This window comes from Saimiri boliviensis, chromosome 1 (genome assembly GCF_048565385.1).
Source record: "Saimiri boliviensis isolate mSaiBol1 chromosome 1, mSaiBol1.pri, whole genome shotgun sequence".
NCBI classification, from domain to species: Eukaryota; Metazoa; Chordata; class Mammalia; order Primates; family Cebidae; genus Saimiri; species Saimiri boliviensis.
Window position 1 is genome coordinate 38,144,166 of NC_133449.1, and position 22,794 is coordinate 38,166,959.

Here is a 22,794-nt window from a genome sequence, read left to right on the forward strand (position 1 = left end):
AAAAAAGCTGTGAACTTGATAGCAATTGTGCTGTAGTCTCTTAATAGCATGTTTGGTCCTTAAATCTTATTTGCCTATGTATAAGATGTATTATTTTTAAAAGAAAAAAAAATCCCGTGGGAGAAAGAATGTTTAATAAATGGTATTGAGACAAATAGCTATCTGTTTGGAATAAAAATAAAATTAGAACCTTAAATCTTGCACCATATAGAAAAATACATATTACTGATGGATCCAAGAGTAAAAAATAAAAATGTAAATATCCAAACTTCTACATACAGTTTTAGGAGGTTCACAGATTCTCTGAAGCCCATCCACGGATCCTACATTATTCTCTATAAGAGGAATTGTTAATCATAACCTCTATTAAAATCTCAATGCCAAATACTGGATGTATTTAAGTCACATGCAACAAATGAAAATGAACACATTAACTCATTGTTATATAACTTTATAAAATCTCCAAACTGGACTAGAAACAGAGGCATGTCAATACACATGGACAGTGACTTAAAAAAAAATACACCAATTTAAATAAGTTTGAATGCATACTGTACAAGTGTATCCATGTCTGTTAGCCTTTCAGAAATATAAAATCAGTTAAATCTGTAGTACTTAAAATTCAACATATGCAATGTTATTCTCAAACTTGATTAAAATAATAAATACAAGTTATGTTTGGGTAACTGCAACATAAACATCTAAACATATAATAGGAATTCTATATTAAAATGCAATACTTTCACCTGCATTAATCTCTTACACAATGGAAAAATACTTGCAGATAATTAGCATTAAGAATGCAAATATATTTTTACTGTGGAAGAAAAATTACAGTAATAAGGTTAGAAATCATATATCTGTATAATCTACAAAGCGGCTGTAGATAGTCTATATTATGATATTCTATCTTAAAATGAAAACAATTAAATATTTAAGTTTACAACAAATTTACTCAAGGCAAAATATGTTTATTACAGAACAGGATCTTAAAGTAAGCAAGGCAACATGAGATCAACCATTTTAGATTATTTTTTAATCAAGTGTAGCTTTGAAATTGTAATAAAGGTGAACATAAATTCTAACATGCTCTTCTCTTCTTATAAATGGGATGATGTAGAAAAGCAAAGCTTCAATGTATAGGGATTGGAACCATCTGTAAAAAGTTAAAAAAAAAAAAAAAGAGTTAATATTTCACTTTATCAAACTTTCAAGATCACCTTGAGGTAGCAGAGTAAATTATTTCACCTTTTTATAGTAAACATAAAAAATATGGTGAATATAAAGCAGGAATATAAAGAAAAAAATTGGCCAGGCACGGTGGCTCACCTGAAGTCAGGAGTTTGAGGCCAGCCTGGCTAAAGAGGTGAAACCCTGTCTCTACTAAAAATACAAAAATTAGCCGGTGTGATGGTGTGCGCCTGTAGTCTCGCCTATTCAGGGGGCTGATGCAGGAGAATCGCTTGAACCTGGGAGGCAGAGGCTGCAGTTATCTGAGACTGCACCACTGCACTCCAGCCTGGGTGACAGAGCAAAACTCTGCCTCAAAAAAAAAAAAAAAGGAAGTAAAATTTCTATGTAAGGGGAAGATTTTTATTCATATTTACTAGAAGGCAAGTTCATGAGGGCAGGGACTTTTTGTTCACTGCTACATTTCTATTGTTCTCAACACTGTCTGGTACTCAATTTTTTTAGAGAATTAATCATTAAAGAATAAATAGTACCAGGATTAAGCAGCAAAGCTCACATTGCAAAAATACTGACAGCGGTTAACTCTATAAAAGCCAATTGAAATACAGCTTGGGAAGTAGGACAACACTGACATGTATATGAAGACATCTATGATCCCAAAGGTTTCATGCAATTTAGTATTAAATCTCTGTTCATCAATGGAGCATATAAGTTTTGAAATTACTGGAAAAAAAAACTGGATATAATTCACAAAAGTATTTTCCATTTTATAAATTTTTCTTTCCTTTTTCAGATCTGGCATAAATAGCTCTTCCTCAATTGCATATATAAGAAATCAAAGCAAAGAACCAGTTTTGCTATCTTAATGTATCACAATTTTAGTATTAATAGTTCATTAAAGAAAAAAATTCCTATAAGAGAAAAAGCATATGTATCAATAAGTGTGTACAAGACACTACAAAGGATAAAAACATGCATAACTGTCCCTGTCTCCAAATAGTTTACAATCTATACACTATTTTTAATGTATTTTAAATAACTTTAAAGCTTTATAAAACTTGTCTCAAAAATTAAGCCTCATTCACTACTTAATAAGATTTCCTTTTTTTAAGTAAAATGAGAAGAAAGCTGACACCGTGGTTTGTGCTATAATCCCAGCGACTTGGGAGGCTGAGGCCAGAGGATTGCTTGAGGCCAGGAGTTCAAGACCACCAGCCTGGGCAACACAGCAGGTCCCTCAACATTTAAGAAAATTAAAAATTAAAAAAGATAGACATCAATAAGCTGGGCATGGTGTTGCAAGCCTGTAGCCCCAGGCATTAAGGAGGCTGAGGTAGAAGGATCACTTGAGCTCAAGGAAGTTGAGGCTGCAGTGGGCCGTGACTGCACCACTGCATTATTCTAGCCTAGGAAATGAGCAAGACCCTGCCTCAGAAGGAGAAAAAAAAAAAGTGGTTCTTACTTAACTTATTAAGAAATGTTCAATAATTGTCACTATCTGGCAGTCTTACTTTGTCTACCTACCTTTCATACATAGTTTTAAAAGCTAGAATATTTTAAAGCAAATTTCAGATGTTTTTCCAACTATAAATCAGTTTTTTTCTTTTTTAAACCATCATTTATCACCAAACCCAATAAAGTAATTTTCCCCTATTATTAAAAAATAAATAAATAAAGTTGTAATATCCTTTAGATCCAGGATCAAAGTAAATGACACAGCACAAAGTTTCAAAATGTAAACTTGAGTTTTCTTGCATGGTAAAAAAGAGGCCATTGTAACTATTACTGGAGACAACAAATAAACACGGTGACAATTTCACTTGACACAAATTAACACAATGGAATACCATTTTTCATCTATCATAATGGTAGAAATTGAATGTCTGACAACACTCAATGTTGCTGAGAGTGTTAAGCAATGAGCCCTTTCATATATCAAAGGTGGTAATGTAAACTGGTGCAAACTTTATAAAGTACAATCCAGCAACATTTTACCTAATTAAACTTTTATGCCCTACATTAAACTGCCCTATAAATACACATTAGAAAGTGCAACTATTGACTGGTCATGGTTGCTCACATCTATAATCCTAGCACTTTGGGAGGCTGAGGCAGGAGAATCACTTGAGCTCAGGAGTTCAAGACCAGCCTGGGCAATACAGTGAGACCTTGTCTCCATTTTTTAAAAAGTATAGTAAAAAATTTAAAGTTTTTTAAATAAAAAAGTGCAACATAAACATATTTATTACAATAATAGAAAAAACAAACAGAAGCGACCAGAATATTCATCAGTAGGGAGATGGGTAAATAAGCCAAACTGTGACACATCTCAACTATGAATAGCTATCCTGAAAATGCTTAAAAGCAGCAGCTTTGTTAGGGGTGAAGGATAGGGAAGGGATAGCATTAGGAGAAAAACTTAATGTAGATGATGGGGTGACCTATGCAACAAACCTGCATGTTATACACATGTACCCCAGAACTTAATTAAAAAAAAAAAAAAAGCAGCTTTGTACGTGCCAATATAGAAATTGCTCTAAGATATATTGAAACAGCAAGACACAGGAAAGTATGTACAAAAAAAATCACTTTGTTTAAGTTTTTATTTTTTTGATTTTGTTTCTTTGAGACAGAGTCTTGCTCTGTCACCCAGGATAGAGTGCATTGGCACAATCTTGGTTCACTGCAACCTCCATCTCCCAGGTTCAAGTGATTCTCCTGCCTCAGCCTCCTCAGTAGCTGGAACTATAGGTGTGTGCCATCACACCCAGCTAATTTTTTTATTTTTTTTATATTTTTTTATTTTTAGTAAAGACAGGGTTTTGCCACATTGGCCAGGCTGGTCTCAAACTCCAAATGATCTACACACCTTGGCCTTCCAAAGTGCTGGATTATAGGCATGAGCCACAGCACTTGGCCAAGTTTTAAAAATATATATAATTAAATATACACACCAGGGAATTTAAAAAAAGGATGAAACAAAAGGTTAGAGGTCATAGAAAGCTTTAACTTTTCATTTTGTACCTTTATTTATTGTCTGAGTTTTCTAACCATATGTATGCACTGTTTTCCTCTAAAATGATAAACAGAGATTGTAGAAGCTAGCCTGAAGGTGATTCCAACCTCCTGGTACTCCACCCTTGTATAGTTCCCTCCTACACTCACTGTACTATGGCTGGTCTCTGTGACCAAAAAAATTATTTCAGTGATGGCATGCCACTTCCAATGTTAGGTTATAAAAACACTGCTGATTTATCTCTTGGATCACTCACTCAGAGAGCAATCAGCTGCCATGAAAAGACCAATGTGGCTTAACAGCCAGCACACAACCACATGAGTGAGCTTGGAGGTGGATCTTCTGGCTTCAATCAAGCCCTGAGATTACTGCAGACTTGAGACAACACTTTGACTGCAACTTCATTGGAGATCCTAAGCCTGAACCAGCCAACTGAAATGTGCCCAGAATATTAACCCTCAGAAACAGTAAGATAATAAATATCTGCTGTTTTAAGATGCTAAATTTTATGGCAATTTGTTATACAGCAATAGATAACTAACACACGAATTAATGTCTCTTTTTCTTTGTATTTATCTGTTTATATATATATACACATTTTTTTTTTTTGAGATGGAGTCTCACTCTGTCACCCAAGCTGGAGTGCAGTGGTGCCATCTCTGCTAACTACAACCTCCACCTCCTGGGTTCAAGTGATTCTCTTGCCTCAGCCTCCTGAGTAGCTGGGATTACAGACACGCACCACCACATCTGGCTAAATTTTGTATTTTTATTAGAGACGAGGTTTCACCATGTTGGCCAGACTGGTCTTGAACTCCTGACCTCATGATCTGCCCGCCTTGGCCTCCCAGAGTGCTGGCATTACAGGTGTCAGCCACCGCGCCTGGCCTTTATCTGTATTTGTAAAGAAACCTATTAAGTGTTATTGTATGTTACTGTGAATGTTTCTGTGAAGGTAACCCCCACTAAATAATTCTGACACAAATAAAGCATTTTACTTACTTGGGACTCTTATCTGATAGTGATTCAGTGCCGTAAGGGCTTCTACTGCATCAGTTTTGCACTCCCATTCTAATAGCCCAGAAAGTGTTTTGGCTGAAGCTAAAACAAAACAAAGAAACACAAACTCAGTTGTGACTTGCTTATAACCAACTTCACCAGAAAATTTTAAAGAAGGACTTGTTCACTTACGTTTCGCATCAAACACTTTATATTTGATGAAGGTAAGAACTTCATGGTCATTACACAACTGCCAAAGAAGGTAAAACTTCATTAAAAATATAGCCAGAATAATATCCCACTTTTATATAGAAAGTAAACTTTATAGCAGAATTTAAGTTTTGATTCTGAAATGAATGGATTAAATCAAGCATGTTTTTAGATTAATATCAAGCTGTATGAGAAATCAAACAAAAATAGTAAAATTCTATAAACTATGTAAGGTAACTTTGTGCCGTACAATAAAACCACAGATTTGTTAACTGAAATACATATTCTCAGAGTTGACCAGGATTTATCCAGTACCTAAGGTAGGGAGTAGAGTTCCAGAAAATCATTTCTTAACTGAAGTATTTCTAACAGTTCCTACTTAGAATATTCTAAGTTAGACTGAGATATTTAAAATTTTGTTATGGGTGAGATTTAAAAACATGATTCTTTAAATAACTTTCTTTATGCTGGAGTAAGACTACTTCATTCTAAATCCAACTCTCAAAAGGATTGAGCCATAAATCAACAAAGACCAGCGAGGAATGGAGGCCAGAAAAGTACAATGGTCAAAGAATAAACTATCAAGTACTCAGTAAATAAAATACTAGTAGACCAAAAGCAAAAGAATGAGCAAGAAGACTTCAAAATGAAGTGAAGATATATTTTAAAATAGGAAACAGCGACATTTTACACACATTTGTATTTCAGTGCCTACCTTTGTGAAGGTCTCTTCTGTGACACACAATGGAACATTATAATAATGCAAAACACAGGAGGGTGGCTGGATTATATTCTTAGATGCTTGGCCAGCACTTGTAAAGCGATTATTTTTGCTCATTGCAAAATCTTTGTAGCTACTCGTACCATCCTCCAGCTCAAATATTTGACTTGGAACAACTGAATGTTGTTTAGACACGCTAAAGATTGAAAAGAAAAGATATACAAAAACACCTTGTTAGATAAAAAGCAAGTAGTCTCAGAATGCTAATATATTTTGCTTGCATAAATCTTAACCAAAAAAGTCGTTATGTAGAGCTATTTAAATAGAGGATTTAGTATGGGTTATAATCAATCACTCTTGTAGTTTAGGCATCAATTAGAAAGAAAAATCTATCAAACATATTCTCATATTAGAAAACTTTAACATAAAAACTGGCCCATTTTAACATGTTTTATCATCATAAGACTAAAAAGCAGGTACAGCTAAGCAAAATCTGAGTGACACGACCCCAACCCTTGTCTAAAATAACAATACTACAGCTGTTGTTTCAGATATGCCCTCAGTTACATTAAAATGTTCTCAGGTTGACATTACTGTCCCTAATACAAAGGACAAGGATTTTTAAATATTTTTTAAAATTTATCACTTAAGATAGATAATTACCAAACATTAAGTCTTTTCCCAAATAATTTGACATTATTAAGGTGTGTGACAGCTCTTTCTACAGCATACTCATCACCCATTTCTACCAGTGCTGTACCAGGAATGGTCTTCATAAATTTTACCTGTAAACACAAAATCCCGAAAAAGTGACCATTTAATTCCCTTTTACAGTAACAGATTTTTTAAAAGACAATATGACCTAAGTGGTTAAAGCAAAATACAGAAGATCACCTGGAATCTTAACTATATTCTGCCATGTTATAAGATACCCTTAACTCTTATCAAAATTCAACAATTAAAAGGGAACCTATACTACTATTGCATAGCACACTGAAGAACAGCACAGGCTTACCCTAACTCTGCTATGTATTAATTGTGTGATCTGAGGGCAATATACTTAACTTCTCTGAGCCATGGACTGTCTCTGAAAATACAAATAATAACATCTGGCAGGACTCATTAATATTTATTCTATCAACAAATACTTATTCAGTGTCTAATATATTTTGATAAGCACTGTGGTAGGTACTAGGGATTTAATGGTGAAGGTTAACAGACATTATCTTCTTGAATTTTATATTCTAGTAGTTAAGTCAGAAATTTAAAGTAAACAAAATAATAATTACAAACTATGCAGAATTCTGTTAATGCAATAAACAAGACAAGATGTTATATAAGAAATAATACAAAACAGCCTTGAAATAGCATGGTCACAGGAAGGCTTGTGGAATATAGGGGAATACAAGTTATTTCAGGACAGTTTGGGCAGACGCCATACTTATCCTCTTGTACTATTTCCAGTTTTAGAATATAATGCTATAAGAGTTAGAAGGTGTAAAAATCATTCAGCATGGGGCTTAGCCCTTGGGAAGTCCCTAAGCAGCTATTAAGTACAGTAGTTCCCCCTTATCTTTGAGGGATAGATTCCAAGAACCCCAATAGATGCCTGAAACTGCATACAACGTGTGGTGCAGTGGGTCACACCTGTAATCCCAATACTTTGAGAGACCAAGGTGAGATGCTCGTTTGAGCCTAGGAGCTTGAGATCAGCCCAGCAACACAGTGAGACCCCCATCTCTACAAAAAAATACAAAAATCAGCTGGACATGGTGGCACACACCTGTAGTCCCAGCTACTCAGGAGACTGAGGCAGGATTGCTTGTGCCCAAGAGTTAGTGGCTGCAGTAATCTATGATTGTGCCACTGCACTCCAGCCTGGGCAATAGAGCAAGACCTTGTCTCAAAAACAAACAAAAAACTGCAGATAGTACTAAAACAGAGGAAGAGAGGGAGGGAAGGAGGGAGGGAGGCACATAGATAGATATGAGGTTAATCACAGTATATACTATATATAAGCATAGTATATATACATTATGCTTTTTCCTATACATACATACCTATGATAAAATTTAATTTATAAATTAAGCACAGTAATAAACAAAATGAAATAGAAAAATTATAATGATCCACTATATTAAATATGATGTGAACATGCACAGGCTTGGTGCTCTCTCTCTCTCACAATATCTTACTTTACTATAGTCACCTCTTGCTGGAGCAGCTAACAGTGAGTAACTGAAAGCAAAACTGTGGATAAGGGAGGACTCCTTTACCAATGGCACAGATGACACCTTGAACGTATTTCCTTATCTATTTACCTCAAAAGAATACTGAGAACGTATTTTACACAATAAATGCAATAAGGTATCTATTTCCATCACTTCAACTACCCATTTTAATAGGATATACTACACCTGTACTTGAACAAAACTCAGTCATAACAGGATTTTTCAGCTTTATTTGAAATCTCGTCTTCTCATGTGCAAAATTCCTCTCCCTTGATTTAATCCAACGACTATCTACAAATCTAATAGTGACTAATTATGTAAGTTAATTATGTAGTTCTTGTATTGGTAAATCTCCTAAAGAAAGTTAGAAAAAATTAACTATATATAGATTTTTAAAGGATTATAATAGTTTCAGTTCAACATATCACAGCATATCATTTAAAATGTTTTAAAAACCTATGAGATGTAGAGTTAAAGAAACTAAAATTAGTCAAATAACATACAGAAAATCTGTTTTATTAGAAAAAGTAATTTGAGTTTCTAAATCTACGAGACAGTTCATAACAAAAAAGACAAAGATCTACTGAAGATGTTGATTAAATTGCCTGATTTTGTCTGCGTATGTGAAAAGCACAAAAAGAAAATACTCTATAAAGAAAGTTAAAATACACATTAAAGCCCATTTAATTATCAAACGTGCAGTTCCCTAGACTTAACACTTGGGTCTAAGATAAAGTGTCTGCGTGAAAATAATCTGAACTACTTCTCCCAATGTTACTAAACCTATCCCATGTATTCTTGACCAATTACCTAAGCAAAAGTATCCCATATGTTTTATCCCCCAAACCAAATGCGGAGTTTCCTTTTTGTTTTTTTTTTTACTGTGATCAAATGGTTGACAAAATTCTTGTATCAGAATTCTGAAGAGTTGCCTCCTTAGATCAAGGAGGCTATAGAATTAATGAACTAAGAACTAAATGTACCAACTTTTCAAGCCATGTTCCCCTCCCACACACGGTGACTCACATGCTGTAAGTACTTATTGTTGCAAAGTACACTCAAATCACTTAAAACAACAGTACAACAAACACATTACTGCAGTACTAAAACTCAAATTAGCAAGTGTATCACACAACAGGTAACTTAAGACTACCAGTCATTTTCCTATTAAATTTTCCATGATTCTTTCAAAAATGATTTATCTCAAATAAAAAATATTTGTGAGATATCAATAAATAAAATGTCACAGATTTGGGGAAACCACAGTTATTTGATAAAAAGTAAAGATAAAATTGTTAAAGGCCTTCAAAATATGTAAAACTCCGGACAGTTTTGGACACATTCTATCAAAGTGGGTCAGTCTGGAACACTGATTGAGCTAAATGAACCCTGGCTTTTAGGAGTTAAGTGTATAAATTCTAAAACTCTTTTGAAACTCATGACTTCTGGCTAGGCTCTGAAGCTTGCTTTTATGTATATCTCCATGAAAGTAACTGCTCTTTCAACATGTTAAATGCTAGAATCTCTTTGAAATGACAGCACCAAAACATAGACTTCATGCCTATCATATGATAGTAGTTGATTAAACTACTGCTTTAGACTTCTTTTTATATCAGTTATTTAAAAAATATTTGTAGTATCAACAACCTATTTACCAACAAAAAACATTTTCCAGAGTTCTTATAGAATGGATTTTTAGCATATGGGGGTCATTACTGAAAGAGCATGGATGTTCCTGATGCAAGGAGAAGACACATATTTGCAGCCTTTTCAGAATTAGTACTGAATATCCTAGCAAAAGAAACTAATAAAAAGAGAAACTTACCTTCTCAATATTTCCATATAAGCAGAATAGGTTGAAGACTCTTGAACAATTCATTTTTAGTTGATGTAATCCACTAACCATTACAACTGAACCAGAGGGATTTCCTCCATGCATGTAAGAGGAAGAAGCCTGCGGTAATGGATAGGCAACAAGCTCAGGTGTATCTCGAGAGCCCATTCTGTAACGACTTGGTAAAGGCAATAATGGACCATGGGATCCTACAAAAATGATCAAAATAAATAAATAAATAAACAAACACATACATATAGTTATGTTTCTAAATACTTTATTAGATATACTGCACCACACAAAAAATAAACTTAACATTAGAGCTAAGTTTAATGTACAAACAAAACTCAAATGTATTAATATTTAAGTATAACCCAAGGAAAATTAGTAAAATCTACATTCATTTGTACCAGATCCAATACATGTTGACCTATACCTGTATACACCAAGCTTTAAGTTTATATTTTAAAAAAATGGTAGTTTAACAAAAAAGGCTATGGGGGGTAAGAAAATGAATGTAAAATTTGGGGCCATCGTATATAAATTATACATCAAATTTTAAAATAAACCTTTCAATGTCTTTTGGAGGAGTAGTAATATTACATGTACAGTAAAATCTAGGAAGCTATCTCTATACAGACACAACAAAAAACATCTTCAGTTCCACTGAAAAGTTGTTTCCTTGAATATATTTTACTACATAGTTTCAGGTTGGCTTCTTTTTCCCCTAATTCTAATTTAGGAAATTAAAACCTAGATTTAGTTAATACCTCAACTACACACAGGTGTCTTATTACTCTACAACTTCCATTTTTTGAAACAATATCAAGAACGCAGAAGGAAATAATCTCTGAGTATCTAAAACTATTTTAGCAGAAACACATACACACACACACACACACACAAATCTATGTCTCTTACACTGAGAATCCTCATTAAGAATCAACTTGCTAACTTTAGAGCAGCTTTAAACAACTTTATCTGTTTTTTCCCATCCACAACAGAAGTAACAAAAAATAAAGCTAGAGCACAGAATAAAAAGAAATGAGGATGGAGAAACTTTGACACTAAAAGTAGGCATAGGGCACATTTTACAGCAGTAAGAAGAAAGGCAGAGGAACTCAAAAGCAGCAACTAAGAGGGAGACATGCAGCTTAGAAACAGAAACCCTTCACATCTTCGGTGCTCCTAATTATAACAGAAGCATCGCCTGGGGTACATGCAAAGGTCACTCTGATGTGCAAAACCATCCAAAAACCTAAGTCCGTTCTCCATTTCTCAAGAAGTAAAGAGTATGTTATGCCACTGAGGTGCACTTGTATATAGGACTAAGAGACACCTGTCATCTATCTACTACTGAGTTACTAAGAACTACTAAATTTTGGTATTCATAACATACTATTAGAGCTTATGATGGACTCAAATTTTCAGTATTCTAATCACAGCTGCCATTCATAACAACACAGTAACGCTACCATTAAGCACATGAAAACAGTGTGAATTTCTGCAATTTTAGGGAGGAATACTTCATCAATGCATCATCATCAGTGTTTCCTTAAATTGGTCATAGATTTCAGCTAATCCTTTTATTGGCAATTGGTAGTTTAACAAAACAATCAATATGAGTGACTGGTTAGTAATTACATATTTTGGCTTCTAATTTAGCCTGTTATACATATACCAAGATTCAAATATCAATCATTCTTATTCCTAATGCAAAAGTACATATACGTAATATACTGCCTTCCCAACACCTACCATTCGCTTGTACAGTGATGACACTTCACTAATTTTTTTTCATGGGCAGTAGAAAGACACGTGGTAGATGGGCAGTGGAAACTTTTACTCTGCGAATAGTGGCTAAGGTCCAAAACCTTTGAGATCTACTGCCCTAAGTAACAACCAAAATCAGTGCAAAAGAGTAACTGATGTTTGTAATTATGGCTTTGAGCCAACATTATTAAATTATCTTATCTATACTATTTAGATTATTACCTATATTGTTTAAGATGAGAAAAATCATAAGTCTTTTAAAAGTTTTCTATATAAAATTGATAATGCAAAAAGTTTGGGTGTTTAAAAAAACTAATGTTAGGGAGGGGCGGGAAAAAAAAAATTTTAAAAATTCACTTGGCCGGGCACAGTGGCTCATGCCTATAATCCCAGGTATTTGGGAGGCCAAGGCAGGCAGATCACCTGAGGTCATGAGTTCAAGACCAGCCTGTCCAGCATGGTGAAACACCATCTCTACTAAAAAAATACAAAAAATTAGTCGGGCACAGTGGTACCCGCCTGTAATCCCAGCTACTTGGGAGGCTGAGGCGTGAGAATCACTTGAACCCAGGAGATGGAGGCTGGGGTGAGCCAAGATCGTGCCACTGCACTCCAGCCTGGGCAACAGAGCAAGACTTAGTCTCACAGAAAAAAAAGAAAAAGGAAAGTCACTTATGTGGAAAAATGCTACATAAATGGTATATTAACATTTTGAAGGCATTTTCCATCTTTCAAGCTTTATAATCTTTGGTCCACAAACCATATCCAAAGAACCACAAACCATATCCAAAGATGCTAGTAATTAAAAAACAAACTCGCCGGGCGCGGTGGCTCAAGCCTGTAATCCCAGCACTTTGGGAGGCCGAGGCGGGTGGATCACGAGGTCGAGAGATCGAGACCATCCTGGTCAACATGGTGAAACCCCATCTCTACTAAAAATACAAAAAATTAGCTGGGCATGGTGGCACGTGCCTGTAATCCCAGCTACTCAGGAGGCTGAGGCAGGAGAATTGCCTGAACCCAGGAGGCGGAGGTTGCGGTGAGCCGAGATTGCGCCATTGCACTCCAGCCTGGGTAACAAGAGCAAAACTCCGTCTCAAAAAAAACAAAAAACAAACAAACAAAAAAAAACTCTTCTTGAGCTTACAGCAAATAAATCTATATACCCATTTTTGCCATGGTTCAACTATGAAAGCTTCTACCAGTTCATTTTGTAAAAGTCTGGGCTTCCCAAATTAAGTTTAAAGAATTGTGAGGATTCACACAGACTTTATACCGCTATAATAAACCAATAAACAAATTTAATCTGATGGAATCTATAGGTCCTAAACCATAATTACTTTTTTCTATTCCCTTTCTTATAGATTATCACATAGGAAAAGGAAAAGACATCTATAAGGCGATCCCAAAATGCAAGTAAACCTGTTTTGGTGAACTGCTGATCTGAAGGGATATGGCTGTGATTTCTAATATTTGTAAAAAGGCTCAATATCACTAGCACACATCCCCATCTTTGCTTTTTCCCCTATTACTCATCTTACTTCTCTTCTCTGCCTCTCTTTATTCACTCTCTTTCCTCATATACCCCATTCTTCTTACCTCCCTAGAAAAGTAGAACGAATTAACCTCATATATATTCTAATGGACATAGTTCAGAATAGATACCTCCCTGTACGATCCCACCATAACTATCAAAAAATTTCACAATGGGCTTTTCAAAGAGTTCTTGTAAGGTATATGACATATTTTGTTTATACAATTTTTTCAGTAAAATATTTTATAAAGGTAGGCAGACTTATACTAAGAAAATAATCTGTTTCAACACTACTACAGTAGAGTTCTTTGTCCTTCATTTATTCTTTCACGGATTTTTCTAATCCCCTTTGGCAAAATATTTAACCAGTTTTTAGCCTTCAGCTGACTGCCATGACTCTGCAACTATACTACAAACTTATAATAGCAAATTATTTGTAACCCTCCATTATGCAAAGTGCAACAGACTCTCAATATTTCTTTACTGCAGGATCAGAACTACCCATACAACCATGTTTAATATTTACTCTGTTACAACGCCAGGCGCGGTGGCTCACGCCTGTAATCTCAGCAATTTGGGAGGCTGAGGTGGGCAGATCATGACGTTAGGATATCGAGACCATCCTGGCCATGGCGAAACCCCGTCTCTACTAAAATGTAAAAAATTAGCCGGCCATGGTGGCACACGCCTGTAGTCCCAGCTACTCAGGAGGCTGAGGCAGGGGAATTGCTTGAATCCGGGATATGGAGGTTGCAGTGAGCCGAGTTCATGCCACTGCACTCCTGCCTGGCGAAAGAGCAAGACTCTATCTCAAAAAAAAAAAATTTACTCTGTTACAGGAACAACTAAGAAAAACAATCAAGGTACACACTCACTAAACCAATTGTAGTAAGATTTTCATTCTATAGAAATTATTGTTTTGACAAAACAGAGATGGTTTCAATCTTTCCTACTTTATAGACTATGGAATCTTGAAGATGCGTGCACGCACACATACATACATACATACACACACGCACACTCCTACAGTTCAAAAGAAACACACTAGAAAATAAGCTAAAACTTGGCCAGGCACGGTGACTCACGCCTGTAATCCCAGCACTTTGGGAGGCCAAGGTGGATGGATCACAACGTCAGGACTTCAGATCAGCCTGGCCAACACAGTGAAACCCCTACTCTACTAAAAATGTAAAAATTAGTCAGGCATGGTGGCAGGTGCCTATAATCCCAGCTACTCAGGAGGTGGAGGCAGGAGAATTGCTTGAACCCAGAAGGTGGAGGTTGCGGCGAGCTGAGATTGTGCCACTGCCCTTCAGCCTGGGTGACAGAGCAAGGCTCCATCTCAAGAAAAAAAAAAATAAGCTAAAACTCACAGCTAAGAATGGTCATTAAAGCAAAAATGTAGGCAATTTGAAACATTTAGGACAATGGACAATACCAGGGGCTTTTCAGTGACCAATCCCAAGACTATAATATAGCAATTTCTATTTTCTTCCACTTTTAATAGCATTGTACTTCAACTTTAAAGCACAGAATAGGTGGATTCAGTAACTACCACTAAAAACTAAATAGTATTTTAAAACAACTTACAGCTAGTTAAAAGTCTTATCAATAGCAATTCTCAACATCTACTTATAAGAACAACAGTTTGATACCTAATGTTACCTAACTTTTTCCTGGGGAAAAACATTATTCTAGGTTCCATAATCTTGTCAACACAGCGGTAAAGGCTGAGAAGTTTTAAAAGGGGAGTAAGTATGAACAAATTTAACTGAAGCCGAAGTACCAACTACAGAACTAAAAGGTGAGTCTAACCAGAAGCATGTTTCCTTTTTGACAAATACCCTATTCTTTCTGCCTTTTATTACTCAAAATTCCTCTGTTCCTAATTGCTGGAATGACAGAAAATACACTTACTGAACAATAAATACTTCTTTCTGGTCCTCTTACAAGCCAGAACCCATTAAAAATCAAAACCACACCAAAATATAATGGCAAAAAAGTGTTTAATCCCCAACCAGTAGCTCTCATTTATCTCAAGGATTTTTTTTTTAATCAATATCCTAAAAAAACAAATTTTGGACAACTCCTGGGAATACATTATAAGGGACTGATCCCATATAAACCGAGTCAGATGAGCAGAAAAAATAGAGACAAGAAATGTGCCATGGTTCATCAGAAATGCAGAAAGTGAAACAGTTCATCTATACTACCTTCTTTCTGCCTTGACAACTTACCATAGCCATCATGTCTAAACGAAGAAGGGTGTTCTCCCAAAATGGCTTGTCTCTGGCGACCCTTTCCTCTATCTGACACAAAAGTAGAAACATGGTTTTAACAATTTTGACCCAAGTACATAACAGAGTTCTCAAATGGGAAACACCCATTCAAAACACCCATTACAACAATTCATAAAAGAAATGTGATTCCTGGTTAACTTTAAACATCCATTCATATCCAATTTAAATACAACACCAAGAGTGTAAAAAATAATTCTATCTAACAAATTCCACTTGAATATATGTTTTTGGCAAAGGCTAAATACAATCACACTTTCAAATTTAAGGAAGAATGGATACTTTTCAGAAAGTGAACGTACACAATGCTAGATTTGACATTGTACAGAAGTTTTTACCAATACATGTCTTTAAAACAAGCTTTAAGTGCAGTACTTTTGAAAGACAGTACCTGAATCATACTATTAGCTTCAACAGCAACACATTTTCAAAGTGGGCTTCTTTCAAGAAGTTTCAGCATAAGCCAACAACAACCTGTATTACATGGTTTCACAATCAGTAAACACAGAGTATTTTATATGTATATGCACATATTTACAAACACCTACTGACTTGAGAGCTGAAAATGTTCACATCACTGGCTCGTATCATATCATGAGTAAGTCATTGTCTATTGACCTTAACACCAAGCAGGACTATGAGCAACCCCCAAACTTTAAAGATGCCAAGATATAGCTAACCAAGGGGGCTACATTATTGGATGAAAATACTACAATACTCTAAAGGATAATTTTTATTCTAGCTACATTTTCAGAAAAGGCATGCCAATTTTCCCAAATCTAATTAGAGACTTCAAAAAAATTACTTACAGGTTTCTAAAATAGCACCTCCTATGTTGGTTACTAAATTTTAAAAATCATTATATAGCCAGGCGCGTTGGTTCAAGCCTGTAATCCCAGCACTTTGGGAGGCCGAGGCGGGTGGATCACGAAGTCAAGAGATTGAGACCATCCTGGTCAACATGGTGAAACCCCGTCTCTACTAAAAACACAAAAAAATTAGCTGGGCATGGTGGCACATGCCTGTAATCCCAGCTACTCGGGAGGCTGAAGCAGGAGAATTGCCTGAACCCAGGAGGTGGAGGTTGCGGTGAGCCGAGATCATGCCATTGCACTCCAGCCTGAGTAACAAGAGCGAAACTCCGTCATTAAAAAAAAAAAAAAAAAAAATCATTATATAATACTTCTAGAAAGTTTAGTGATCAAATTACAGAGACCAATATAATTTTTAAAAATATGTATCTTAAGACTCTGGTCATTCTGCTCCTTGAAAATTCAGAGAGGCTTTACATATATCCTTAGCCACCTAAACAAATGAGGTTTATGGGAGATGAGAAATACTTTAATTTTCACTTCAGTCTAGAGAAGTAGAGTTTTAATCACTATTCCAAGTTATTGCAGCATTGAAAGGGACTGAGGCAATATGGAAAAATTCTCTTTACATCATTTCTATCAGTTAGGACCATCTAGCTTCTGCTTACCCAGTAAGTACTAAATTGTGAGAGCTTCTGCTTACCCATTAAGTACTAAATTGTGAGAACATTAATTTTTATATTATATAGAAATTGATCCTCTACCCATATTCTACCCCACTTGGGGCCTTACAGACTTAGTCTTTGTCCAAAACCTCTTCTAAATGTTCGAGAAGTTATTATGACTTCCCAATCCCCCAAAGTCATTTCTTCTTCAATCTTAACATTCACAATTCACTCTACTACACGGCTTCTAACGTCTCTCATCATGTAAGTCTCACTCCTTTTGAGCCAATCTAGTCTACTAATCCATTCTGTCAATGTTCCTCTGCTTAAGCATATGCCATCAAACACTAATTCCTTAACTGACCTAGGAACGTTAAAACCAAAACAACCATAATGTCTTCATGACTCAGTTTTATTGATACAATTAACAGTGCACTTTATTATAAAGGAAAGAGAACTGGGTTGGGAATCAGGTGATTCCAACTTTACCACTAGTTTGCTATATAGTCGAAGAAACTCAAAATTTTCATTCATAAAATGAAGGAGTCAGAGTAGATGATCTCCAAGGTATCTTTCAGCCAAACATTCTCATTAATAATTCACTTCATTTGAAGTATTCACTACCTAATATAAGGTCGCGTAAAACAGAAGTGAGCAGAAAGTCAAACACTAAATATATTAGTTTCTAAATGGTGGTAAGCTTTCCTAGAGTCAACTGATCTGATGGAAGCTGTGGACCTTCTCCCCTAAAAGATGCACCTATATCTACAAGTTTTGTTTAAGATTTCTGGAGGGGTTCCCTGGAGTCCTGGTTAGGAATTCTTTACACTAAAATATAATTCAAGCTGAAAAGGGCTTTGAAAAAAGTGAAGTTATGTTTTTAAAACAGTTCTTTTTTTTGGTTGAAAAAATTTTATGAAGGTCTTTATTTGGGGATAGTAACCTAACAGTTTCAACAGCTATCAAATGGAGTGCAAGCTACAAGCTCTACAGAAACAAAAACATAAACTGTTATGATCTTGCAAGACAAGTATCTGTAAGAAATTAGACAACAAAAACTTTTTTTCCTTTAAAGCATAAACTAAAACTGTTTTACTTGCTTTAATTACATTTCACTATTTACATGTCTACCTTATACATTTCTAAACTTATTTGACTAGAATTGTATGAAGAACTAACCTAAGCTGGCTTTGTGTAAACTTCAGACCTTTTAAAAGAATAGATGTAAACACTGTTAAAATAAGAAGCATTATCTATACATGTTTTAAGAGACCCTGAGAAAAATGCAACCAAAACTATTTCAAATGAAATTTTTTTAAAAAACAAAACCCAAGTGGTCGATAACTGCAAACTGACAGAAGTGAGAGATTTCTCATCAACCACTTGTCCTGTTGTTTGAGTGCTAAGGATTTGCTTTCTAATACTGACTTCAACTGCACCAACCCTAGGCCAAGCAGATTGCATAAGTAGTGAAAAACATGGGGTCTAGCCAAAGCTGCATTACAAAACACACCTATTTGCAATTTCATGCATAAGGCAAGATGATTTCCTGGGAATTGAGAGTTAAAGAAGCCAATCACCTAAAAGTCCTAAATATGCAAACATGCAAAAGATCAGTCATCACATTCTTTTTCTTTTTGCTACAGTACATGCACTATAGAGTACCCACACTAGAGTACCCACTGCCCAAGATATTTTATATGCCAAAAAATCTTTTTCTAGTTACTTTTACAGACATATTTATCTTGAGTTTTTCCAACCTGTGGTTCAAACACTGATATTGTAGTTAAGATGTAGCCAATACTGCAGCCCCCTTGTTTTTACAAGATCCACATTTTAATTTGTATATTCCAGAATTGCCACACAGTTGAACAATTTTATCAGTCAAATTTATGCTCATGAAATCTAGCATTTATAGGTGAAGATGCATCTCAAATGAAATGCTCTTATTTTCAGATTTATCAAGTTTATATATATTCTACCTTGAACAGACATGGTTCACCTACATTTGAAATGTCAAAATTTCTAGTTACACAAATTGACATAAGTGATAACCTTAAATTGTTACAAAAAGTGACAACTTATAAACAGCCACTTTACAAAAATCAAACCACACAGAAGAATGTCTTTCACATATAATGCACCTTTTCATTATGTTAGAATTTCTGTTCCATGTCCACAATTGAGGAAAGAAACAAAAAATTTAAAAAGTAAACAAGTGCAGCAAGTGTGCACCTTTCTCATCCTTTTACTTTTACTATCTGTGTGGATTGGTTGAGCGTTATCAATTCCCAAGACCTATTAATAAACTGGTCCTGGTTATTTGCCAATTAACAATTTGAATCTAAGCTGCAAACAGTTACAGTAATGGGCATTAAGATTTACAACATTGCAGATGAAGTCTAGTTTCCCTTAGTGGAAAGTCTTAAATTCTACAACTGAAACCTTAAGGGAAATCAGACCAATATATACATACAACTTGAGTAAATGGGCACAGTCTATCATGGTGTTCATCCCATGCAATTCTGAAGTACTCTTAAGTGTCCTCCTTTAAAAACTTGGGGTGATGGTGCATGCAGTATGCAGTCAAGGTGAATTGCGAGTCTGAGTTTTTCAGAGGGCTTTTTGCTGATGCCGATGTTGTGCATGATGAAGTGTAGAGTCAGCCTGCTGGTCCTCTATCCTTCTTAATGCCTCGTCCAGCTTGGGGGGAAAGTCCTTTCCATAGAGAAGCAGTGTGCAAGTCTGCAGTTTGTAAGGAATATTCTGAATCAGTTTCCTCTCCTCCAAAGAGAGAGAGCTGCTTGGAGAAATGCAAGTCCTTGAACTGCGGGCGTGCCTGAATGTGTGGGCTCCTTGTTGAACTAAATATAAGTAGCTCAGAACATACCAGTAGGGGGCACTAATGTTCAAGGTTATTTTCCAGCATTACATGGCCTCTTGCAACAAAAGCATTCACCAAGGTTTTCATTTGAATTAACTAGCTCATCTCAGGAAAAAAAGAATCTAACTGCATATAAGAATTTGTCAGCAGATTAAGTACATTCTAAAATGCATAAAATACCTACCTCGTCTTCCCAAATATGGTTTAGTGTAGTCCCAACTGTCATTGTCATTCCTAATAACATTTAGACGAGTTGGCTGTTGAGATTGAAAATAAAGTAAGTTCAAATTGTATATCCAAAAAATAAATATTTTTTTGGTAGGCTGTTGAAAAAAATATTTACCCGTGCATATTCAATTTTTAGTGTGCAACATCCAGCATATATATCGGCTCCATTGAGTGCTGCTTTAGCTTTCTGGGCACAAAGGACTGATTCAAACATAAGCTCTATTAAGGAAATTTGGTTTAAAGTATCTGATAATCATTATTCACTCCCAAAGGACAGGACTGAAAATAATCAGAAGTAGCGCTTTTACTTCTGTAAATGTTTTACCAATTTCAGTATGAATTTTAGTAAAACTTATTTTTAAGATCAAGGGTGGCTAGGTGCAGTGGCTCACGCCTGTAATCCCAACACTTTGGGAGGCCAAAGCAGGTGGATCACCTGAGGTGAGGAGTTCAAGGCCAGCCCAGCCAACATGGTGAAACCCTGTCTCTATCAAAAATACAAAAATCAGCCAGGCGTGGTGACAGGTGCCTGTAATTCCAGCTACTCGGAGACCAAGACAGGAAAATCACTTGAACTTGAGAGGCGGAGGCTGCAGTGAGCCAAGATCTTGTCACTGCACTCCAGCCTAGGCAACAAAGATCGAAACTCCATCTCAAAAAAAAAAAAAAAAAAGATCAAGGGTGCCAAAGAAAACATAATACAACCAAACTATCTACCTTAATTCTTTTAAGTCATCATTAGTACTTTGTAAATTGGAAAGCAGAAGACATAATGGAGCATGTTCCCATTTCCTAGCAAAGGAAAACTTGCAACCTTGAAACAGAAAATATTTTACTCTTTAAGAACATTACAAAAAAAAAATAATAACACAAAACAAATATATGATTTTACATATTTTTGATAAGGCAGAGTTTTATCATAATTTATCTAAAATTTTATCAGTTTTTAAAAAAATTACTTAAGTCTATAATTTTTAAAAAAGCAAATCACAAAGGTATATAAAGTAAACAAACAAAAAACAAAAATACCTTGTCAGAAGTAAGTATTGTTAAAGAGTTTGCTGTATATCCCTACCTTTTCCTATGCATACACATGCACACATAGGTTGGGATTTTCTCTTTATTATTGTTATTTTTTTAAGATGGGTGTGTACTATCTATACTATTTTGTAACTTGCTCTTTTTACTCAACATATGACAAATTTAACAAAGAAGTAGCTCTTACATAAACCATGACCATTTAAAAGGCTCAATAAAAAAAGGTAAGAAAGATTTTACTGACTCTAAAGTTTTGGTACTTCCAAACTATTTTAAGAGGGAGTTAGAAAAGTTCATTTGGGATAAATTCCAAAATGGTACAAGTGTATATATCTTCAAACAGTGTTATGTAACAGCTTAAATAAAGAGGAAGCACTAGATTGCTTTCAGGTAGCAAGTTATTCTTACCATAAATAGTAAAATATCCTATGAGTACTGCAGTTTCATTTTTTAAATGTTAAGTCAGGTAGATTTTTGTGAGAGAAGAAGGTAAACACCACTTGTCTAGAAATGGTTAAGCCGGAAAAAATAAGATCCATATGAATTACACATCAATAAAAATTTACAAATAAAGGATATTCAACCATTGCTTGTATCCCATTTCTCTTGAATATAACAATACGTTGCACTTTTCCAACAGGGTTGCATACAGTATATAAAACATCCTATGAAGGGAAAAGACAAGACTTCTTCACACTTTACATTTGGTAAAACATTAAAGCTATACTTTGTTTTACCTAAAAACCATCAACTGTCAAGATGTCATTTCTATTAATTATTAATGAAATTAGTATTTTTAATTATGACCTTTTTTTTTCTTTTTTTTTTTTAAAAGACAGGGTCTCACACTGCTGCCCAGGATAGAGTGCAGTGGCTCAATCACAGTTCCCTACAGCCTTGACTTCGCAGGCTGAAATGATCCTCCCATCTCAGCCTCCCAAATACCTGAGACTTCAAGGTATGCACCACCATGAGTTAATTTTTCATTTTTTGTAGAGACAGAGTCTCACTATGTTGCCTATGCTGGTCTCAAACTCCTGAGCTCAAGGAATCCTACCACCTCAGTCTCCCAAAGTACTAGGATTATAGCCGTGAGCCACCACGCCTGGCCTAAAATTATTACACTTTAATAAATCTTAAGTTGTTTCCTCACATACACAATATATGCACATTAAAGTTCCAATGGAACATTTGGAAAGTACTGTCATCTATTTTATCTCATAAATGAATTCTCTATTTTTATTGTCTTAACAGGTAACTAAAATAACTTGGTAATATAAAATAAACCAAAACTATAACCAATTATTTTTTTCCAAATGTTACACTGAAATGTTTAATATTCTAATCACTTGAGTTATAGT

The 22,794-nt window shown here is 35.2% G+C and overlaps 1 protein-coding gene across 2 annotated transcripts in view; it reads right to left on the minus strand.

The window, feature by feature from the left end:
- Nucleotides 1–435: 435 nt before the first annotated feature.
- Nucleotides 436–22,794, minus strand: part of HNRNPLL (heterogeneous nuclear ribonucleoprotein L like) — a 42,447-nt gene continuing 20,088 nt past the window's right edge. For both annotated transcript variants that reach the window (XM_074396096.1, XM_074396090.1), the window contains 10 exons: nucleotides 22,018–22,098; nucleotides 20,511–20,612; nucleotides 20,352–20,424; nucleotides 15,747–15,818; nucleotides 10,194–10,411; nucleotides 6,801–6,922; nucleotides 6,132–6,333; nucleotides 5,399–5,456; nucleotides 5,210–5,308; nucleotides 436–1,156 (listed from right to left, as the gene is read on the minus strand). In XM_074396096.1, the coding sequence (XP_074252197.1) occupies nucleotides 1,101–1,156; nucleotides 5,210–5,308; nucleotides 5,399–5,456; nucleotides 6,132–6,333; nucleotides 6,801–6,922; nucleotides 10,194–10,411; nucleotides 15,747–15,818; nucleotides 20,352–20,424; nucleotides 20,511–20,612; nucleotides 22,018–22,098 (1,083 nt within the window). In that variant the 3' untranslated portion in view covers nucleotides 436–1,100. The remainder of the gene's footprint in view (nucleotides 1,157–5,209; nucleotides 5,309–5,398; nucleotides 5,457–6,131; nucleotides 6,334–6,800; nucleotides 6,923–10,193; nucleotides 10,412–15,746; nucleotides 15,819–20,351; nucleotides 20,425–20,510; nucleotides 20,613–22,017; nucleotides 22,099–22,794) is intronic.